Below are 24,020 nucleotides of genomic sequence, written 5' to 3' on the forward strand. Positions count from 1 at the left end.
ATTTGACTGCCTTCTGAAGCCATCAAGGTATGTGAAGGGGTGGGGATTGGATTAATTTTTTAAAAAGCAGCTCAGGGAGAGAACAACTGATCTTCCATTCTGTGGTGCTCATTATCCCAATTTCCAGACATGAATTGATTTCTCTGAACTGTGGTTTGAAAAGATATACAGGATTTTTCATACCTCTGCCCAATATAAAGAGACACTGAACAGGTAATTTTAATCAAACATGTTTATAGTGCAAATGCCAAGATTGACAAAACGATGCACTGGCTTTTACTCACATCGCAAATATTAGACAAAAAAGCACTTCAAATTACTTTAATATAATTTAATTAAAGCATAGTAGATACTTGATTTGGAATTAACTGACAAATACTAAAGTTGAGTAGAACTTTTCTATAAAATTGGTCTTCTACAGTGATCCAAAAATTGCTGATTTGAACTTCCCATACTACATAGCATGCTGCTCCATTGAGAAAAACAGATTCTGTATGTTAAAACGCCATTAAGCATGTTTTCTTGAAGTGGAATGTACACCTGCAGTATGGCTTTCACTTCCATATACTGAAGCATTAGAATAACTTTAAAATATATTACTTTAAGCTCAAGCAATTCTTCTTTCAACTCGGTTGTTTACACTACTGGCTTTTTTACGGTATCAAACAGCACAGCTGTAGTAGACTAATGGTAAAGCTAGCTTTCATTTAAACATATCAAAATGTACAGAGCTTAGATTTTTGCATCAAGCATTATACAAGTTAGCAGCTTTCTATTCATCTGTATATGTTGCAGGAGAGATGGCTGGAGCCTTGGCTCCAAGAAGCAATACAGACCATTTGGCTTTCAGCAGAGAGGAACTTCATGCTTCTATGCTTTCAGAGAAATTATCGTTTAATTGAAGTCCCGATTAGGAAGGACAAGAGGTGCCACTAAGGTCCAGAGATAGAGGAGGAGACAAACCCAGCTGGAGGAGATCTTCACCCAGACAGCTGGCCACTTGCTTGTCAGAGTTTTGAATTCGGCATCAGGGCTGTGGAATGAATAAATGGTAAAAATGAATTAAGCTGTAACTTAAAGCCTAATTTATTCATGCAAGAAACTAGGGGTTAGGGTGACTAACAGGAGCACTGTAACCATGTCTACTCAGAAGTAAGTCCCATGAAAGCAACTGTTTCTTCCTGTCAGTGCCCGAGCGGGCTAGCAGTTGACAAGATGTCATGCAGTTTGAAGCATAAGAGAACTACCATATTTTTCGCCCTATAGGACGCACCGTCCCATAAGGCGCACCTAGTTTTTTGGGGGGGAAATAAAGGGGAGGAATTATTTCGCCCCCAGAACAGGCAACTCTCCACAAGCCGTGGGAGCCCAGCGCCAGGCTCCTGCGCCTTGCGGAGAGCTGTGCAAAGCCTGGGCGCGCTCAGCTCAGTGCGCCCAGGCTTCAGCATGCAGGCAACTCTCTTGTGGAGAGCTGCGCGAAGCCTGGAGAGCGACCCCTCTCACTCTCCAGGCTTCAGCGAAAGCCTGCATTCGCCCCATAGGACGCACACACATTTCCCCTTCATTTTTGGAGGGGGGAAAGTGTGTCCTATAGGGCGAAAAAATTCAGCTGTATGACATATATCATACAGACTGAAGCAGGTACTATGCCACTACCTTTATTTCAAACTTAATTTGGCTATGCGCATATCTATTGTACACTGAGGAATTCTAGAGACAGTGATAATTCTTTTAATTCCAACAATCAGCAAGGCTGGGAAACAAGACTACTAATATACTTCATGAGATACTTAAAAAGGGCTCAGATACACCAAGTACCGTATTTTTCGCTCTATAACACGCAGATTTTTTCTCCTAAAAAGGAAGGGGAAATGTCTGTGCGTGTTATGCAGCGAATGTGTGGTCCCTGTAGCCGAAAAATAAGGCAAAAATCAAACCGCGCTTCAGGGAGAAGGGAGCTCCGTGAGAGAGAAAGCTGTTGCTTTCCTGCATTCTGCCTCAGGGTCTTACTGCCCACCCTGCTCTGTTTCGTTGCTGTGTTTGCTCAAACGGAACAAAGAGCAGGGAAAGCCCCTCCCCTCCAGGCAAGTAGAGAGGAAAGCAGAGCGTCCGAACAAAGAGCAGGGAAAGCCCCTCCCCTCCAGGCAAGTAGAGGGGAAAGCAGAGCGTCCCTCGCTCTATCCTGTCCCTGCTCCGGAGGGAACAATGTTTGTGAAGGGAAGAGAGATTACAGGTTCGGCTTAAAATTCTGATTTGACTTCCTGCTTTTTGTTTTTGGAGACACACAGCATTCAAATATGCTTTCTTCCATTTAAAAGGATGAAATCCTTAAACAGTGGCTGGCTTGTGTGGGTGGGTGGGGGAAAACTTTTGCCTTCCTTTCCTCACGTTATAGCCCTCTCCTGCATTCTTAGCCTTCTGTGTTTTTCCTTCCCTCCCCACTTAAAATGTGGTTACAAAGCATGGATCCACATGGATCCTCAGGATCTTTGCATTGGGTCACCCCAAATTCACCATCAGAGCACACAGCATGTCCATGGCTACAGCCTGTCCCCCCCCCAAAAAATCACACACCCATTGTTGCCTGGGGCTGCAATGGTGCAAAAACGTGGTTACAAAGCATGGATCCACAGGGATCCTCAGGATCTTTGCATTGGGTCAGCCAAAATTCACCATCAGAGCACATAGCATGTCCATGGCTACAGCCTGTCCCCCCCCAAAAAAATCACGCACCCACTGTTGCCTGGGGCTGCAATGGTGCAAAAACGTGGTTACAAAGCATGGATCCACAGGGATTCTCAGGATTTTTGCATTGGGTCACCCCAAATTCACCATCAGAGCACATAGCATGTCCATGGCTACAGCCTGCCCCCCCCCCAAAATCACGCACCCACTGTTGCCTGGGGCTGCAATGGTGCAAAAACGTGGTTACAAAGCATGGATCCACAGGGATTCTCAGGATTTTTGCATTGGGTCACCCCAAATTCACCATCAGATCACATGTCTGTGGCCACAGCATGAATCACAAAAATGATACGTCCACTGTTTCATTCAGAATATTTTTTCCCTTGTTTTCCTCCTCTAAAAACGATGTGCGTGTTATGGTCAGGTGCGTGTTATAGAGCGAAAAATACGGTACCTATCCTACTTTATAGAGGTTCAAGTCCTACAATTTTGAGACACAACTAGAAGCAGCAAATTAAAGCACACGTTATGAGCTGGAAGCTTCTAGCTTTACTCACAGGGTGACTTTAGGTAAGCCACACACACATGGAAGTAACTGACTTTCATTATAAAGCTGTCGCAAGATTACAGCGAATGCATGTAAAGCTCTCGGCATTAAAGCAGTCAAAGAATACTATTATTCAGTAATTGTGGAAGATCAGATAGTTTCCCTTGCATCTCTAGGCAAGGCTGGGAAAGACAATCTGAAAGCCTGGCAAGATGCTACCAGTCAGTGTGCACAATACTGAGCAACATGGACTAATGTCCAACTTGGTATAAGGCAGATTCCTAGGTTCCCATTTTTAAAGAAAGTAAATTTAAAAACAGTAGTTAATATTTGAGATGATTAAGATAAGCTCACTGTACTTGTCAGCAACAAAATTATACTATCTGATTAAATCTCCACTAGGCTATTCTTACCTGTACCAATTAGTAAGAGTCATCATGATATACAGGGAGGCAAGGAACAGCATGAAGTGGAAGAAGGCATAACTGTACTGGACACCATCCTTTTCATTATCTGGGACCCGGCGAATTTCTCCATCTTCTACATCGCTACCAGTTCCAGTAGTATCATCCAAAATGACGCTGTCACTTGTCGACAGAGTCAGTTTGCTCACTTGACTGTTGTTGGAAGATCGGATACTGCAAAACAGTTCAAGGAAGAGGGTGTTAAATGTTTCAGATTGAATAAGAAAGTTGAAATCTACCAGAAAATAGTTTAGCCTTATTCAAAGTGCCCAAGAACACCTGAGTCTATAAGTATGTAATGCAATTCTACCACAGATGCTAAGTAGACCTGGCTACGTAAGCTGCTTGGAAATGAGACCGCTGGAAAACATATAATCTGCTTTCAACTCTGGGAGGAGGAATGAATTACGAGTGTCAAAAATACATTGAAAATCCTTAGAAGGGGTGGGAAAACTATGGCCCTTTAGAAATGGATGGACTACAACTCCCAACTTTCTTGACCACCAGCCATGCTGGGAAGAGATAAAAATTCATGGAATTCCATTACAGTTGAAGTCTAGCTTAAATACTTTATTAATGGCATAAGATGCCCTACTGCTCCAACAATTTGATGAAATGCGCCTAACTGTTTGTTCAGTTAATGTTTCCCTTGATTCAAAACACAGCAGCTACCTGTTCATTACGCCTAAACCTAAGATGCGATTCTCAAGAATTTGATCTACAGAGATCAAATGTTACCTGGAATACAAGAGACAAAGTACGAAGACTGTAAGTCCAACAACGCTCTGTGCATCCCACCACTGCAGCTTTTGTGGTCCAGGTGTAGGAACAACAGGTACAATAGCAGTTACATTTGCTGGGATGGAAGTAGGAGCAGCTATCTGGCTGATGATGTTCAGAAGACTTGGGTTACAGATACGTTCTGGAAAATAAATTCCACAGATTTATAAAATAGTGCTCACTCTCAGGAGAGTTTATAGCCTAGTAATATACCCAGAATCTCTTTGCCTGTCATACTGAAAATGCTCTACAAAAAACTTCCTTCTAAGGAATTCAATCTAATTCTTTCCCCCATCATGAACTCACAAAGGATATATGATTTCCAGATGTGAGGTAGCCGGACAAAAGATTATTTGTTGCCTTCATACTTAACCAAACTGTGCATCTCTTAGAAGCCTGCAGGATTCCAATTCCTAATACACTCAAAGATTCAGTATATTTTTATTTCTTCGCAACTGTCTCCAGTACCATTATTGTTTTGAAGGCACAATTATCTGCACTTATGAAAGCTTACCAGGCTCATTGGACATGGCTGACCAAGTCAGGTACATCGTGTAGAGAGTAATGATAGAAGACTGGAGAAGGCCAGAACGAGGCTGGTGTTCCTGTTTGAGACAAGCAAATTTTATATAACTGAACTGTACCTGAACCATGTAGATTGCTTTTTTGTTTAACTCCATGTTGGTTAGCCTTGACTGGAAAGATTTCACTTTCACTACAATTTAAGGCTTCTGTACAGAGGGGAATATGAAGCATAAGTAGAGGCACAAGAACTACTTGGGGAACTGATGCTTTTCTCATGCCACCCCTACCCACATATATTATTTCATGTATTTTAATACAGCCTCCAGACTCTTCTTTCAATATCCAAATCTGTTTCTTGCAAGCAACTCTTCTATAAATGACTATACAATCTTGCTAGTTGTGTTCCCCAGCCCTCGCATAAAATGTCTGCTGTCATATTGCGTCTCAATGCAGTCAGCTAAACATTAGGTCAGCCTAAGCTATATCCCACACAATAATCCCAATGCATAATTCAACATACCTGGACTTTTGGAAGGACTGATGTGATTGACACAGCAATGCAGACAAGCATATTAAAACTGATGAAAAACTTGTTCTCAGTACAGGCATCAGGTTTTGTGTAGAAGACATAGAAGAGCACAACGGCAATAAAGGACAGGGTGTAGAAAAGGCCAGTACATGCCAACAGAGCTAAAGAAAAAGCACATTTCAACGTTCAATTGTTAAATTACAATGCAGTTTTTCAAAGGATTATCAGAACACCTATTAAGACTCTGTTTCAAATAGGAAAATATTATCCCTCTCATCCATGGGAAATACTAACAATCCGCAGGGCTTGCATAATATAACACCACAAATTAGTTATAAAGCATTTTCTTATATTATATGGCTGCCTTCGCAACTTTTTACTAATAAACACATTTAATATTCAAAAGTGCTATACAATCACACCAACATCTCACGTATTTTCTCCATAATGAAAGAAGAGCAACTACCTGGTTTGCTCAGAGGCAGGCAAGACGTTGGCAAAGTTAAGATTTAAATGACATATCCTTCATTCCGAATGTCACAACTTCTTATGCAACACCCAATGCACACCTTGCTACAGTGATAGCATTTAAGCAACAATGTTAAGCAGATATTGGTGGATCCCATTTTTTTCACTAGGCATGAACTTGTTTTATCAACAATTCCGACACGCTGGCCAATAAACACAGAGTTTCATACTAAACTTCTTGCCTCTTGCTGATTTTTTGCTACTCACTAGTTAAACGGCACTTACCAGCATACCAGCATTTTGAGTTTCCTTCTTCCATTCGTTCAACCCAGGATTCATTCCAGGAGTGCGCAAAATCAACAAGCAGTACCAGCTGGATTAAAATGAAGCAGAAGGCGCCACAAGTGCCAATAGCAAACAATGCTAGAAAGAAAAGGAGAATGTTATAATCAACCTCTTAACTTTTGACGACCTCTGGCTAAATATATTTAAAGGAAGTTATAGAGCCTTTGGGTGGAATTCAGCATCTTGCTATGATGAATGTTTCCTCCCCACAAGCATTTCAGCTTACCAGACAGAACCACCCCCCTTTCTGCCCTCTGTACACTATTCTTGGTGCTCTCCTGACCCCCCTCCGAGTCAATTTTGGGTAACGGGCACACAGGGCAAAAGGAGGAAAGTCCTGTTGTGTAAACTTCGGCTTACAGAGCTCATTAGGTGAATCCAGCCCTTTATCTGCTAAGTGAGTGGGCAAACGTATATGCTCCTAAAAACTTTTGCATTTAATAAGCCCCAGCCCTTCATGAACCCAATTCTTTTAAAAAGAACACTTCAGCAAAATACGAGCTGTCACCATAGTTGTGACTACTCTAGGAACTCATAAGTCGCCCCCCAAGGCATGAGAACAACTGAATCAACGCTTAATAAGACACTTTACTGAATACCAAATGCTTCACTGAATAGCAACAAGCTAAGGGAAATTCTATTTCCTCATCCATCAATGCTTGCCTGTTGTGAAAGGTCCTTCTGGAATGTAAAATGCTCCAACCATGATGCCAACAATGGCAGCTATTTTGAAGAACCAAAACCTGTTTTTTAAAAAAGCAGAACACTGATTAGAATAATTTCTCTTAAGCTAACAAAGTCAAGCACCTTTAAGGGTTGTGCCAAAGTATTATAAAGATAGGTGGTCACGTATATGCCTGCAGTTACTTGGGTTGCAATCTTAATCTCACTTAGCTAAAAGGAAGCCCCATGTCTACTTCAAGCGATTCATGACATATTGTCTTTTTAGATACTGTATGTTTCACCTGCTCCTGGTAAATAACCCCCTGGTGATCCCTTCCTAGAGACCCTAACCTAGGGGTGAGAACATGGTCCCAGATCTCCACCAAGGCCTGCCTGCCGGATCCATCTCACAGGAGAATGGGGAAGCACCCAGGAGCCAAGGACTGATGGGCCCCAAATGGAAGTGTTAGGTTAACACCTCAAAGGTAAGCCCCATCAAAGTTGCCCACTTAATGCCTAGTATCCAGTGGACATAAAGCCCACTCTGTGCCACAAATGCTAGAATATATTTAACTGGACTTTGCTGTTACGTCTATGAGTATCTTTTTTTAAAGTAGAATCTAGGGGTTATACCTCTATTTCGCCTCACGGGGGCACTAGCTCCCACTCAGTAAAACACGAACATACTCACTTGGCCATTTTCTATGCTTATGAGTTTAATACTCTGGGCAGAGGAAAGAAGAGACCAGTCCACATTCCCAACCTACCCATTATGTACAGAAGCCCTTGGATCTTTACTTGATTTCACTTGTATCATGATTAGTGAGAAGAGAAAGAAAAACACCGCCATGGCAAAACTGACTCGGTAGACTGCTCTGTATCCAACCAATTCTTCACAGTGAACCACCTTATCACAAAATCCAGGCACCTGAAAGAAGAGAGCAACAAATCCCAAGATTTTTCTCAGCTGAAGCAGACCTTGAAGGCACCTTACAAAATAATAACAACACACCATTTTACTGAACTTTCGGCATATGCTTCCATTGCTCAACAAGATTTGAAATGCTGATGAAAAATGAAAGCTGATGTTCTCTTTGCACTACCAAATGGGTGGCCCACTTTATAGTATTTTGGGGCTTCATAAAGCCCACAAGCTATACTTAAATCACCCTGTGTTATGGCAGACAGACTAGAAGTTTCATAACCCCTCAGGAGGTTGTGGACTCTCCTTCATTGAAGGTTTTAAAGCAGAGGTTGGATGTCCATCACTCATGGATGCTTTAGTTGGGATTCCTGCATTGCAAGGTGTTGGACTAGGTGACCATTCCAACTCGTATGATTTTAATGCAGTGACATAACACAAACTCGTCTTTAATTGAACAGAATAAAGTAGGATCAGCTGAAGGCCCCAGGGCCCCAACCACCAACATGCAAAAGAGGTACACACCTAAGCAGGGAAAGACTACTATTGCAGCAAACCAGAGAATCCTAGTGAAATAGCATTTGAAGAGAGATTGCATAAGGCGGCTAACTGAAGCTTAGCAAAATAAATCTAAAGATCTTCAGCTTATACATGGAACATTCTTCCGATATTAGCTGAGATAGGACACTGGAATATGAGTCCAGTCAAACAATCCACTTGCCCTTCCCTTCTTACAGCAAGAGTCTAATGAAAATACTATCTTCTCTTATTTCAGTCTCTGTTGCATGCCATATGATATGTAGGTGAATCTGTGCACCGTGACTTGTGTTACAAACACAGTCACAAAAAGTCTCAGTACCTTTTTCAGCTGCATTTCCATTCCTGGTGCCAGCATGATACAAGCAACAACAGTACTTAGTAGAAGCAAGAAGGCATAAATAAGCCGAGTCACCGTAGAGTTCTTGCTGTTGGGACAACAGCGACACAGCAAACATGATGCACCGCTGCACAGACATGGTATCTGTAGAATGGAAATGAAAATATTAAGTGTTAACTCTTACATACAAAGTACATACTGTGTATAGAGTCACATGAATCTAAAAGGTAAAGGACCCCTGGACAGTTAAGCCCAGTTAAAGGCGACTATGGGGTTGTGGCCCTCATCTTGCTTTCAGGCCCAGGGAGCCAGTGTTTGACCACAGCTTTCCGGGTCATGGGGCTAGCATGACGAAACCACTTCTGGCGCAACGGAAATGCCACTTACCTTCCCACCACAGTGGTACCTATTTATATACTTGCACTGGAGTGCTTTCAAACTGCTAGGTTGGCAGGAGCTGGGGCAGAGCAAAGGTGGCTCACCCTGTCATGGGGATTTGAACTGCCGACTTTCCGATCCGCAAGTCCAAGAGGTTTGGTGGTTTAAACCACAAAGCCACCTGCATCCCACTAAATCTATCTCTCTCTACCATGAATCTATCACCATCTTATAAACAAGTATAGTTAGTTTTTAGAAAGAGAAAGAGTATATGGTTTAGCACTATGTCCAAATTGTGTACAGTGATGCCCTGCAAAACAAATGCCTCGCAAGACGAAAAACTCGCTAGATGAAAGGGTTTTTCGGTTTTGCGTTGCTTCGCTAGACGAATTTCCCTATGGGCTTGCTTCGCAAGCCGAAAATGTCTTGCGCTTTTTTCTTAAAGCCGCTTGAAGAGGCGCAGTTGCGACGGACCGTGCTTCGCAAGACAAAAAACATCGCAAGACGAAAAGACTCGCGGAATGAATTATTTTTGTCTTGCGAGGCACCACTGTACGTAAAATAATCATAAACCACAACATGTTCCTTAATGGCTGACATATTTTCAGAATGGTTTGTGCTATTTCTCTACAGATAAACCACTCTCTAAATTTAAAATGGCTTTTCAAACCGTAGCTTTGTCAGATAGCGTTGTAGTTGGGGAACCAGACAGAGCTAAAAAATGGTGCCATTTGCTGCTGACCCCATCTGCACACTGGATCAAGGAGCACCCCTAACTAGATGATTTGTAGAAAATTCTTAGAGCCATACAAAAATAAATTTGAAATACCGGTATATTAAAATATTCTATAACAAGTCATATATCTGGGAAGTCACAAGAAAATAAAGAAAACTCAAACTGGTTCATCCACAAACAAGCGCTTAAGCCTTGTGTTTCATAAAAAGAGCAGTCAATGTCTGGTTTAAGAGGAAAAAAGCAACTGCTAGTTCCAATTTAAATTGTTGATTATAGTTTATCCATCTTGTTTTATTCTTGAATGTGCTGCTTAAAGTATATTTTATTGCTAATTCTACTCCTAGTGGAAAGCTGGCTGGAAATAAGCAAAGGCAGACCAGTGAACCATGCTACCTGAACAGATGAGTGCCTTCGTCTTACAGCAGCTTTTGAGTTAGCTTATTTCTAGTGGCATGTTATCAGTTCTCACAGGTACATTGGAATATCCCAGCAGCCACTTTAAGAATCAATGAAGTGGATGCTGTAAAACTATTGTACTGCATGTTTATTGTTAGTTGCACATGCCCACGACTCATGCCTCAGGTTCATGCACACACACACACTCCATTTTCTCATGCCTGAAAACAAAGGAACACAATACCTTGCACATATGCACATAACTCTCTCTTGATAGGGACTAACTCCAAACTACTACTGGAAAAAGAAAAATAGGCAACTCAAACTGGTGGTGGCTTGGGTAACTCATTTCTACACTACTCTGAGAGGTCATGGAAACGCTGAGGAATATCTCCGAACAACTTTCTGTTCTTTCAAGTGCATGGAACTGCTTTGCAAATGGATGCCATCATTTCAGTGAATTATGAAACATTTGATAACTTGGCAGCACAAAAAAGCTTACTTTTATGTAATAGAAAGTCTTAATATTTGGATGCACTTTGAAGGGAGTTATAGCTGCTAATGTTAAGCTTCATGCCCTCTCTGATGACAAGAAATATGAAATCATCCCTTGTTCAATTGGCTATGACAGCTCTCCCTTATTTAAAGAGATGTTGCCTATTTAACATCACTTAATCTGAATTAAGCTTGCTTCTTCTAAATGCCTCAGTGCTACTGCAGATGAACACACATTCTGTATTTGAACATACCACAGTTGTGCTTGTAGAGATCCTAGTCCCCCCCCCAAAAAAAAATTAATAAAAATTTAGGCTGATCTACTAAACCCATCCAAAACAGCCAAATGGGGCCAGACCAAGAAAGTTGATAAAAAAGGACAGTCACCTAATACTGGATTTGTAATACCTGCTTACACAGGAAAAAGCTCATGCATAAATGTTAGCTGTCAACGTGCTGAGAAGGCTTTGACTCAGCCACCACTTCCTGGATTAGGAACTAACATCATTCCTAGAGATGAAATCACAGGTCTTGGTGAAGAGAGGAAAGAGAACCACAGTCCAAATGAACTCTCCTTCCTTGCCATAAAGACAAACAGTAGGCAAAAATAATTTAAAAAAACACAGCCCCCCCCAAAAAAATCTGATGTTTAGGACAGCAACCACTTCCAGAATTATTCTTTTTAAAGCTATAGATAAGAAATATTAAACATATGCCAAAAAAGAGTGTAATACTACTTTGTATACAGTACAGGAATGTAGCACATCAGAGGTTTTCAAACTGTGACCTGCGATTTTCTTGCTCCAACACTGGTGCACTCTAGCAGTTTCCCACTAAACAAAATACCAGGCCTCTTTCAGCAACCTAGTCCAAGGAGAGTGATAGCATTGCTTTTGACAATGAAGCTGGCACTGAGGGGGGCGGGTGAATTCATTTATGTATCTTCAAACTTAATCCAAAAGCAAGGTGTGTGTTAGCTCTACAGTGCAGAACAAAATGAAGTTTTATTAAGCCATCCACTGAAATCTGAGCAATTCTAAAGTATCCCACAAAAAAGAAGTTTGAGAACCGCTGCCATATTACAAGACTGAAGATCCAAATACCCTATCCTGTTTCTGATTTGATGTTAACCTGCCATTACTAGTTTTCATTCATTTTTGTAATACCGGGGAAGCCCAGTATTGCAAAACGCCATGGATCCTGTGATCATCATCTGAGGCCTTTTTTCGCCACAAGAGTTCTGGAGCATGGCAATATAAGAATAGGATGGCTCCCCCCTCCCTTTATGGAATACTCTCTGAAGGGAGGCTTGTCTGGTGCCTTCACAATATCTTTAGGCTGACCAACATTCTACACGTTACTGGTTTGTTTTTGTTCTTATTATGTATTTTGTGTGCTGAACATTGTATCTTTATGTTGCAAACCACCTCGTGATCTTTGGAGGAAGAGTGGTATACAAATCCAAATAAATAAACCTGAAGTGAAGAAAGGCACGATTATACCAACAAAACTGGATCGGCCTAACAGGGAGAAGCGAAAGCATATCTACACAGAAGCAAGCCTCAGTGAGCTTGAGTGGGGCTTAAAGGTGAAGTAAAGGTAAAGGGACCCCTGACCATTAGGTCCAGTCACGGACGACTCTGGGGTTGCGGCGCTCATCTTGCTTTATTGGCCGAGGGAGCCAGCATTTGTCCACAGACAACTTCCGGGTCATGTGGCCAGCATGACTAAGCCACTTCTGGCGAACCAGAGCAGCACACGGAAACGCCATTTACCTTTCTGCCGGAGCGGTACCTATTTATCTACTTGCACTTTGACGTGCTTTCGAACTGCTAGGTTGGCAGGAGCTGGAACCGAACAACGGAAGCTCACCCCGTCGCAGGGATTCGAACCGCTGACCTTCTGATCAGGAAGTCCTAGGCTCTGTGGTTTAACCCACAGCGCCACCCACGTCCCTTTGGAGCAAGAGTGGTATACAAATTCAAATAAATAAATAAATAAATCTGAAGCGAAGAAAGGCACGATTATACAAACGAAACTGGATCGGCCTAACAGGGCGAAACGAAAGCATATCTACACAGAAGAAAGCCTCAGTGAGCTTGAGTGGGGCTTACTCGCGAGTAAAACGGGCATCGGAATGTGGCCTCAAGGTCCGTTCAGACCAGCAGCCATCATGCAAGGGCTCTTGCGAGGCCCCAAACCTGGGTATTTATGGAGGAATAGTGCCCACAGACACGGAGGTTTCGCTTTGAACCCCAGAGCCGCCAAAGGCACCTGCGAGCGTCTGTCGAGGCCGCCCCCTCAGCCTCTGTGGGAAACGGCGGCAACCCTGACACCCACTGGAGGTCGGAAACGGGATGGGGAACGACGCGGCCTACTTCCCTCAGTCCGGAAGCCGCCTCCCGGCGGGGCCTACTCGACCTTCTCCCCTCACGTACTTACCCAGCTGGCCAAGGAACAAACCCCTAGCACGGCCCCCATGGCGGCAACGCAGCCCCTCCGCTCTCTGCTTTCCCCCGCGTGGACGCTTCCGCCTCACTCCGTCGCCTTCCTCCCCGGGCCTGGTGCCGCCTCAGCCGGTTCTGCCGCCGCCGCCGCCGTTGTTGTTGTTGGCTCTGTGGTCGCCGCCGCCACCCTTCCGGGCCGCGCTGATTGGCCGGGCGCCGCAGGCCCGATCATCGGGGGTGGGGTCTGAGCAAGCCGACCAATGGAAAGGCGAGGCCCATCCTGTCGCGAGGCCGGAAAAGGGGAAAAAACAAAAACAGAAAAAAACAAGAGAGGAGGGAGAGAGCAAGGGTTGGCGGTGACGCAGTGACCATGAGCGACGCTGATTGGCCAAAAGGTTTTTAAAGGACAAGCGTTTATTGTCAGCGGTTGGCCTATTAGAGATCTTGGTCTCTTCGAGGGGGTGGGACGGAGGAGAAGGGTCCTTCCCCCCTCGCCTATCTTCAATGGGATTAGCCGTCGTTGGTGCGAACGGTTCCCTTGGCAACAGCCTCTTCAGAGCTTGCTTGGTGGATGGGCTGCGACTGAAGGATGGCGTTACCCAGGACCAGGCACCTATTTCGTCATCTGCCTTGTTCTGCAGGCTGTTGCAGGAATTTATGAATTAGGGGGGGGGGGTTCCCCTCCAGCAGATATCATGCACATGCTACAAAAATCATCACAATCACTTTTGTGACTTTTGTGATTTGTCCCCACAAAACACTTCATCACAGTTTCTTCCTATGTACTCAAAGGGCCTTTGCTGCACAATACCAAATGTAAGAATTCACTGATAAATGTATCTATGTACTCACTGGGAAAACTACAGAAATTCATATAGACATGTGAGCTCAGCTACTCAGCAGCCCCTCTGCCTGAGGGATAATTCCTGGCATCCTGATACCTGAGTGCCAGACAGGTAGCCATTCCAGAAATAACAAACCCAGATGAGGACAAAAGGGTGTGATTAACTTGGCTGGGAAACAGGGAAATGCAAATATCTCTTTTGTTACACTTGATGGGTGTTTGGTGGAGGGCAAGGAGAACCCTGGGGCAAGGTCCAGGATGCTCAGATTACTGCCACCAGACCTCCCCTTTCAAGATGTGGCCATGATGTAACCATGATGTAGTTGGGGGGGGGAGTAACATGGGGATTAGCAGCTAAAAAAAGTTTGGGTGCTCTTTTGTTCGGGCTTCCATCTTGTTCCACCTTGTGGCAGGTGGGAGTCCTGTCGCGACAGTCTTCAATAAAGACCAAGCCTACTGGCTGCTGTTTTGCTCTAGTATTCCTGGCTGGTGTCCTTGTTTTTTGTCCAAGGGAGCCCTCAGATTTCTCTGTTAACAAGGCCTAATGTTGTTTTTGCAGTTGCTCCTTAGCTTCAGCCAGTTTTGCTCAAAAGCAAAGTAAAATTTTAATCTCAAGAACCAAACGCATAAAATTTAAAATAGATAAATAAAAAGTTGCTTTCACATTTCTGCTCACTTGTAATGCAACGCCCGGTGGAGGTACAGAAACCCTTGAAATGATCCCCACCCAAACTGTGTCCAAAATTCGTTAACAACTTTTATGATATAAAAATGTGTTTGTGTTGCTAAGTTGTCAAACGTTTCATAAGCCACTAAAATGGTGGCCTCAATTTGCAAGCAGTCTGTAACAGTTAAGGTATTTAATGCTGGTCTATGACAACAGTTTTCCTTTTTGGATTTCCCACAGAAATGGTAAATCCGGATTAAATGTGGGTGGAGGAGTATGGGCTGGCAAAATGTGTGGGTGCTGCAAAAAACAAACAAACAAACAAACAAACAAACAAACAAACACCTTTGCATGCAGGAACAGTAGCGATTCCATAATAAACATTCATTTGCCAGTAAGTACTGTGATAGGAATTTTGTTCCAAAAGGAATTTTGAGGTCTTAGATGTATGTTAAATGTTCATAATTGTACCAACCAAGCACATACATAGATCAGCACAGGAAGACCGACCTGAAACCATTTTGATTCCCAAACTGAGCAAATGTTTTCTCTGCAAGGTCAAAGGAAAATGGAAAAGCCTCCCCACTGTCTTTTCCTTCACAAATCCTGTCTTAAGGGCACATTTAAGATATGAAAAGGGTATGAACATGACCTGGCTCAGGAACTAAGTATTTATCATTACAAAAGACTGGCCAGGCTTCCCAGGCAATCCAGTCAAGTGACCATTAAACAGGTAACCTGGCAGACAGGAGGTAAACAAACCACTCAGATTTCTCATGTAGACCGCCCTTTCTGTGATGTAGGTATGATGTATGGGGGGGGGGTGTCTTGAGCTACACCCCTTCTGTGATGTATGTATGATGTTTCGGGGGGGGGTCTTGATCTACACGGTGGCAATTTCAAAAGTCTATAGAAGGGCTTGCACACCATTGTTCTGGGTTCCTCCTCCCTCCTGTGTGTGGTGAGTGAGGACCCCGTTGCAACAGATCAATAAAGGTCAGGCTTACTAGCTGCTTTGCTTCTCAATATTCTCTGGTTGGCCTCCGTTATTTTCTCCTACCAATAGGGAACCCGTGTAAGGACTCTATATGGGCTCTTGCATACCCCATAAGGCAAAATGAGCAGATTTCGTTTACAACAGTACCCTTTATGCCATCATAAGCTTGCAGCAGCCATTTGTGGTGTTCACCAGATAACTGCCATATGACTGGAATGTAATTCATAAATATGTGCAGCTTAGTAAATCTTAATAATAATAATAAATTTTTATTTGTACCCCACCCCTCGCAGCCGGAGCTGGGCTCAGAGTGGCTAACATCATATAAATAATACAATATGCATAAAAACAAGCAATCAGTCGATTAAAATGCATCCCAAAATTAATTCAAATAAATTAAAGTTAAAGTTAAAACTGGACAAATGACAATCCTCAGGTTAAAATTGAAAGTGGTTAATACTCGCCAGGACCAACTGTTTCCACTGATATTATAAGGACCTGTGAGCGGGCTGGGAAACCTCCTTCGTGCTTGTTCTTATACAAAGAGAAAATGATTCCAGTAGTAGATAGGTAGCTGTGTTGGTCTGCCATAGTCAAAATAAAAAATTCCTTCCAGTAGCACCTTAAAGACCAACTAAGTTAGTTCTTGGTATGAGCTTTCGTGTGCATGCACACGAAAGCTCATACCAAGAACTAACTTAGTTGGTCTTTAAGGTGCTACTGGAAGGAATTTTTTAAAGAGAAAATGAGTCAGACTGAACCCTGAGCAAAGGCCTGGTAGAATAGCTCCGTCTTGCAGGCCCTGCGGAAGGATATCAAATCTTGCAGGGCCCTGGTCTCTTGTGAGAGAGCGTTCCACCAGGTCGGGGCCACGGCCAAAAAGGCCCTGGCTCTGATTGAGGCCAGTCTAATCTTCCTGGGGTCCAGAATCTTCAGGGTGTTGTTATTTGCAAGCATGTAAGGTCCTCCGTGGGACATACCAGGAGAATTGGTCCTGTAGGTCTCCAGTACTGTTAAAGATCTTAGACCAAAAGGAAGTCAACACTTTTTTGTGTGTGGTCACCAGTGGCATAGCGTGGGGGGTGCAGGGGGGGCTGGCCGCACCGGGCGCAACATCTGGGGGTTAGGGTTAGGGGGCGCAAATCCACGGGTTAGGGGGCGCAAATTACTTGCCTTGCCCCGGGTGCTGACAACCCACGCTACGCCACTGGTGGTTACACTCCTTAGTTACAATCTCCTTTCTGTTACTGCTTGTACATAATATGTTGAGAGTCCTGCGATCCAACCATCCCTGCCAGGTGCTAAATAGTGGCTCATGGTGTATGGGGGGGTACCCAGTTAAAGAACAGTGTGCCTCTAAAGAACATGTTCAAGCCGAGAAAATAGTTTTCAGCACCAGAATGGCGTTTAAGACAAAAATCCACTCATCTTTTCTCCCTTAAACACCTTTCGTATCATGCAACCTGCTTTAGAAAAGGGGGGTTTTCATTGTTGCTTTTGTTAAACTATTGGCAGTCATAAGAAACACCTTGAACAATCTATCTATTAAGGCCCATCTAATCCAGCATCCTGTTACCACAGTGACTAACCACATGTCTCTGGGAAGCCCAGAAAGCAGGACCTGGGTGCGAAAGCACTGTTTCCCATTTGTGCTCCCCATTTAGGGTCCCTCCAGATGACCTGGTTATTGAGCATTCATCCTGATTTGCTTGCACAAAGCCTATGCATGTTAGATTATATCCAGTCTCTATTGAACATTTGTCCTGAATCATTTGTGAGGCAGCTATATAACAATTATTCGCTTACCATTAGCCATTTGTTCATCCCACGCTTTCTGGTGCATTTTCCCATCACTTTGCAAACCACAAAAAGTCCTATTCTTTTAAAAAGTGGGAAGTAGACGAATGGTGTTAAGAGACCACCCATTGACATGTGAAAAACCGCATATTCACAGAGCAATAATAATAATAATAATAATAATAATAATAATAATACAGTGGTACCTCTAGATGCGAATGGGATCCATTCCGGAGCCCCGTTCGCATCTAGAGGTAAACGTAGCTAGCTAAGGCATGTCTGTGCACGTGCACGTCGCTTTTCGCTGCTTCTGCGCATGCACGTGACGTCATTTTGAGCATCTGCGCATGCGCAAACAGCGAAACCCGGAAGTAACGCGTTCCGTTACTTCCGGGTTGCTGAGGAGCGCAACTCGAAGCTTATTTAACCCAAGGTATGACTGTAATAATGATGATGATGATGATGATGATGATGATGATGATAATTTATTTATACCCTGGCCATCTGGCTGGTTTTCCCCAGCCACTCTGGGCAGCTTCCAACTGAATATTAAAAACAATACAGCATCAGACATTAAAAGCTTCCCTAAACAGGGCTGCCTTCAGTTGTCTTTTAAAAGCAAAATAGTTGTTTATTGCCTTGACATCTAAAGAGCTTCCACCCAGCAGTGGCTACTGATATAAAATGGGTTATTTTTACTTACTGCATTTTCTGTAGTGAGGAAAAAATCCAAATGAAATGTAAAAAAGAAGTGTGGGCTGGCATTTTCATAACAAAGTGACATGGATTCAAAAAGAAAAAGAAAAAAATCCAAATGGTTTAATAAATGCAATCAGATATGATTGATATGAAGTTCACTATGGTTATCAAATTACAGAGCAGAAGTACCGTAAATATTAATGTGTTCAATGGAGCTTACTTCCAGAGAAGTGTGGATAAGATTTCCACCTTGGTAGTGACGAACAGCATGCTTGGAAAGGTGAAAGAGCTGTTCTGTCAAATGCTTGGAGGAAATGGCTATGGGGAAATGCCTCCAAAGATAACATCATCAGAGAAGCTTCTAATGGCTCTTTCCCAACAACACAAGGCATCCTGCTTCTGTTCTGCATCATCTCCAGCTGCACGTGTTTAAAAAGAGATAAGGGTGAAATCAGCTTTCTGACTGTTGTGGGAAAAGAACCAGAATATGCCAGAAGGTTATCCCAATCTACGAAGCCTGTGATAAATAGCTTGTCAGACAGGAATTCCTATTTGACAGAATGAACTGAGCTCCAATCCACAGTCAATTGTAGAATGAAGGGAAGATGCAAAGATCAAAGCTTTGAAATTTCTGCTGTTAGTGCTTTTAGATCTATATTCTTTAATAATATGCTTTTGCATTAGAGTTGCCATACGTACATCCAGATATTCCCGGACATGTCCGAGGTTCAAATGGTGAAAATAGCATCAGGGGGAGATTTTAAAAATAACCGTCTCAACAATTTTTTGTGTGATTCCTGCCAAAAACTCAACAACTTTGGTGTTTACTTCTTGAAATATGGGAACCCTAATTAAAGTATATTCAAAACTCTTTCATGAGAATCCTAAATAGCGACGGAAGGTAAATTCAATTCATTTCACATTTAAAAACGAACCTAACTAGTTCACACTTTGTGAAACAATAGAAGAACTAAAACAAAGCCATCTTTCAAAATTCTCCAAATTTTGCAATGCAATTCTCCACTTAAGTAATATGTATGTGTAGAGTTTTCTGTGTAGAGGCAATACATGACATGGGCTGCACTTATGCCAGTTTACAACAAACGTAGAACTAGCATTGGGTTTTAAATAACTACAGTACAATGGCCATTTTATCTTTGACAATGCTGGTCTTTCATTTGCTTTTCAGATCGCTCTAATCTTTCCAAACAGAACCAATTAAACAGTTAATAGTCACCCTGCCCCTGTAAGTAATTTAATCATGTACGCTGTCCTTGGCATCACAACTGACATTTTAGATTCCAGATTTTTGAAGGAATGTTTGGAAGCACTTAATATGTTGCACTTCTTTGAGTTGTTTATATTTTTGCAAAGAGGATGCTTCTCCCCCCGCCCCCATGAAATAGTTTCACATGATCTCCTTAGGAGTCACATCTCTTCCCATGATTTTTGCTAAATTTGTTAATTTTGTTAAGATGAGCGGGAATCATTTAACTCAGTGTTTCTCAACTTTGGGTCCCCAGATATTGTTGGACTACAACTCCCATCATCCCTGAGCTTTGGCATTGCTAGCTAGGAGTGATGGGAGTTGTAGTTCAACAACATCTGGAGACTCTCATTCCTCGCCCTCTACTCTCTCATCCCTCTTACTTAGTGAATAAAATCTAAATCTAAATCCAGAACAATTTAGCAGTCAAACACTCCTGACCACAATATCAACTTGAAGTATTTCTCTTGTGGTTGGGCTTGTTTACCCAAAACTGGCTTGGTTCCAAGGCAAAAGTTCCAGAAATGCTTCTAAGTACACCGCAGAAAAATTCAGACTGGCTCATGTCTGCATTTCAGCTTGTGGATCTGTTTTATGTATCTTGTCACTGTTACTACTTGCCAATTCCATGTAGTGGTTAGTGAGAGGATTCAAATCCCCACTCAGCCTCAAAGCTCTGTATTTGGGCATGTGCTTTTTAACTTGTTCATTTTGCATGAACTGGAGCTAGAAATGAATAATGAGATGACATAGGTGGAATCTACACACATATAATAACCGTTCTGAAAATGTTTTTTTAATAATAATAACCATTATACAAGGGAACTGTTGTCGACATGCAGAGGGCCAGGAGGCCAGCTGGCTAGCCCCAGCTGGGCCATCACCTTCCAGCCATCCCGCTGCAAAGACTCATTGGCCTCTGCTCCGACGTAAATCAGCGACCCAGGCTTCAAAGCCAGGGCATGCTATCAGCAGATAGAACTGCGGACATAGAATAGGCGTGAGGCTTGTGAAAGCATACTACAACTCCAGATTTATTAATCATAAATCAGGACAAAGAAGCATGTCGTCTCTCTCTCTCTCTTCATCTTCTCAGAGAGAATGGGAAAACCAAAAGCTACACACACAATGGAAGTTCCCAGCAAGCTGTGCTGGAATGTAAACACGCATTTGACACATAACAGTTCCACATGTCTGCTCCTTAAGATGGAATAGAAATCTCAACACTTGTTGTTGTTTAGTCATTTAGTCATGTCCGACTCTTCATGACCCCATGGACCAGAGCACACGAGGCACTCCTGTCTTCCACTGCGTCTTGCAGTTTGGTCAAACTCATGCTGGTAGCTTCGAGAACACTGTCCAACCATCTCATCCTCTGTCAACCCCTTCTCCTTGTGCCCTCCATCTTTCCCAACATCAGGGTCTTTTCCAGGGAGTCTTCTCTTCTCATGAGGTGGCCAAAGTACTGGAGCCTCAGCTTCAGGCTCTGTCCTTCCAGTGAGCACTCAGGGCTGATTTCCTTAAGAATGGATCGGTTTGATCTTCTTGCAGTCCATGGGACTCTCAAGAGTCTTCTCCAGCACCATAATTCCAAAGCATCAATTCTTCGGCTATGAGCCTTCTTTATGGTCCAGCTCTCACTTCCATACATCACTACTGGGAAAACCTTAGCTTTAACTATACGGACCTTTGTTGGCAAGGTGATGTCTCTGCTTTTTAAGATGCTGATCTCAACACTAGTAGCATTGAATACAAGCCCTGGTTAGTAAAATATGCAGTGAGCCTGCACTGCAGAAGGTTGGATCCCTTCCAACCCCACAGTTCTGTGACTCTATCAATACAGAATGGTGTCTATTTCAGAATTATTATTTCATGTTTTATTTTAAAAGCAAAAGGATATTACCCAGTGCTCAACACCATTGGGTGAGATATTAAGAAAAAACACAAAAATAGCACATAAAACATATATCACCTTACAGTCTTGCTATTACAGCAAATGTTATACCAACGTGCTTTATGGGGTCTTTGATTTTAAAGTGTGAAGTGAAATCAAGTAGAGCAATTTTTTCAGAACAAACACAATTCAGTGTCATATCTTCCAGATACGAATGATGAACACAGAAATTTGAGAAACATGTTTTGTGGCAGATAAATTTTAAAAGTTCTCTTCTTTATAGTCTTCAAAATCAAATTAATAATACTATTGGTAATAATAAATTGCCTGGAGACTGCTTGTATTAGGTGACAATAATAATAATAATAATAATAATAATAATAATAATAATAATAATCTGAGACACACATTTTTAAAAAAATCTGGTTAAGCAGTGTGGGAGGGAGTTTTCTTTGGGAAGTAGCTGGGATATAGTTGTGGAATGAAATTCCCCAGAGATGGAAAGCATTTGGGCCCACAAATGTTTTATCTCCACACAGATTATTAGTGCTATAAATAGCTATTTGACAGAGTAAACATTGGGGCGGGGAGCTCTTTGGAGTCTTCTTTAGTGCCGTTTCAAAAGTGACCATCTTTTCTCTTTGCACGTCCACACTTCCCTGGTGACAAAAACTGACAAACCCAAGATGGATAGGATGTGTTTCTTAAGGCACTTTTGTACCATTAATTCCTTTCCTTCTTAGACACCTGGGAACCTCTGGGTCACATTGCTTAATCAAAGTGGGGTACAGAAATTCTTGCAAAACAATTATCAATATACAAATAAAATAAGCAAAAATTTAAAACCAGTGTATACAACCTGCTTACGTGTCTGGATAGCAGGTGTTTGAAATAGTCCCAGAGCACAGGTGCTGCCACACTCAAACCTTTGACTCTGACCAGATGTGGAGTGAACATCACATTAAACTTGCAGGAGCTCAGTTCCTGCACTCTTTCCCTGAAGAGTGGCCCTTTTAAATCTTTTAAATAAATACATCTTAAAGGACAATAGTTCCATAGTTCTACTGTGTAGGGCCAGGCCTACCACAGGATAGAACAGATTGTGGGATACCATTAAGAGGTAACCTGTTGTTAGTTGTCACCGGTGTGTGTGTGTGACACTGAGATTTGTTTGACCCAGGCACAAAAAATGACTTGAGTCATCTCCCGTATTGTTAATTTTAAAATATCATTACAGTGGTACCTTGGGTTAAGTTCTTAATTTATTCTGGAGGTCCGTTCTTAACCTGAAACTGTTCTTAACCTGAAGACTACTTTAGTTAATGGGCCTCCTGCTGCCGCTACGCCGCCAGAGCGCAATTTCTGTTCTCATCCTGAAGCAAAGTTCTTAACCTGAAGCACTATTTCTGGGTTAGCGGAGTCTGTAACCTGAAGCGTATGTAACCTGAGGTACCACTGTATCTCGGGTTTGGGTGGAAATACCACACTTGTGGGGAAATTCTGTTTCTCCATTGGGAGTTTTCCTGGCAACGTTTCTACTTACTAATCTGATTAAAGTTATCTTTTCCTGCTTGCATTGGCTGAGAATTTCTATGGCTAAACGGAGGTCTGTATTAGATTATAACAGTCCATTCCTTTCTGCAGAGCAGAAGAACGGAACAGACTGAGCTGAAACAAATGTTTTCTCTGCCCCCGCTCTCTGCCAGAAGGAGACAAATCTGTGACACTCCAGTCGGTGACAGGGGGTTTGGGGGGTAGGGTGACAGGGGGCGTCAGAGCAATGATGTAGAATGGAGCATTGCGCTATTAAAGGTAAAGGTACCCCTGCCCGTACGGGCCAGTCTTGACAGACTCTAGGGTTGAGCGCTCATCTCACTCTAGAGGCCGGGAGCCAGTGCTGTCTGCAGACACTTCCGGTTCACGTGGCCAGCGTGACAAACTGCATCTGGCGAGCCAGCGCAGCACACGGAAACGCCGTTTACCTTCCCGCTGGTAAGCGGTCCCTATTTATCTACTTGCACCCAGGGGTGCTTTCGAACTGCTAGGTTGGCAGGCGCTGGGACCAAACGACGGGAGCGCACCCCGCTGCGGGGATTCGAACCACCGACCATGCGACCGGCAAGTCCTAGGCGCTGAGGTTTTACCCACAGCGCCACCCGTGTCCCTGATTGCACTATTAATATTTACTAATACAGTGGTACCTCGGGTTACATACGCTTCAGGTTACATACGCTTCAGGTTACTGACTCCACTAACCCAGAAATAGTACCTCGGGTTAAGAACTTTGCTTCAGGATGAGAACAGAAATTGCGCGGCGGCGGCACGGAAGCAGCGGGAGGCCCCATTAGCTAAAGTGGTGCTTCAGGTTAAGAACAGTTTCAGGTTAAGAACGGAACTCCAGAACGAATTAAGTACGTAACCAGAGGTACCACTGTATTTATCTCCATCACAATAAATACCCCTATAGTAACCTGTAAACAGCGCCCCCTGAATCAATTCATTATGGTCAACTATGTCTCCCCAGGGATGCGGGTGGTGCTGTGGGTTAAACCACAGAGCCTAGGACTTGCCGATCAGAAGGTCGGCGGTTCAAATCCC

The 24,020-nt window shown here is 43.0% G+C and overlaps 1 protein-coding gene across 3 annotated transcripts; it reads right to left on the minus strand.

Moving 5' to 3' along the window:
* Positions 1-217: 217 nt before the first annotated feature.
* LOC310709043 (serine incorporator 3-like) lies at positions 218-13,762 on the minus strand. Of its 3 annotated transcripts, none has more exons than XM_083508161.1 (11): positions 13,253-13,467; positions 10,560-10,612; positions 8,788-8,949; positions 7,774-7,934; positions 7,007-7,086; positions 6,284-6,421; positions 5,522-5,691; positions 4,991-5,081; positions 4,435-4,618; positions 3,646-3,870; positions 218-1,033 (listed from the first exon to the last, which is right to left on the minus strand). In XM_083508161.1, exons 2-11 carry the CDS (start codon positions 10,566-10,568, stop codon positions 895-897), a joined length of 1,359 nt encoding a protein of 452 aa, XP_083364287.1. In that variant the 5' UTR covers positions 10,569-10,612; positions 13,253-13,467; the 3' UTR covers positions 218-894. The 3 variants fall into 3 exon arrangements, with proteins under 3 accessions (XP_083364287.1, XP_083364288.1, XP_083364286.1); XM_083508162.1 differs by having other exon boundaries at positions 10,560-10,609; positions 13,253-13,459; XM_083508160.1 differs by lacking the exon at positions 10,560-10,612 and having other exon boundaries at positions 13,253-13,762.
* Positions 13,763-24,020: the final 10,258 nt, after the last annotated feature.

Source organism: Podarcis liolepis (genome assembly GCF_965112155.1).
Source record: "Podarcis liolepis genome assembly, chromosome: 6".
Taxonomy (NCBI): Eukaryota; Metazoa; Chordata; class Lepidosauria; order Squamata; family Lacertidae; genus Podarcis; species Podarcis liolepis.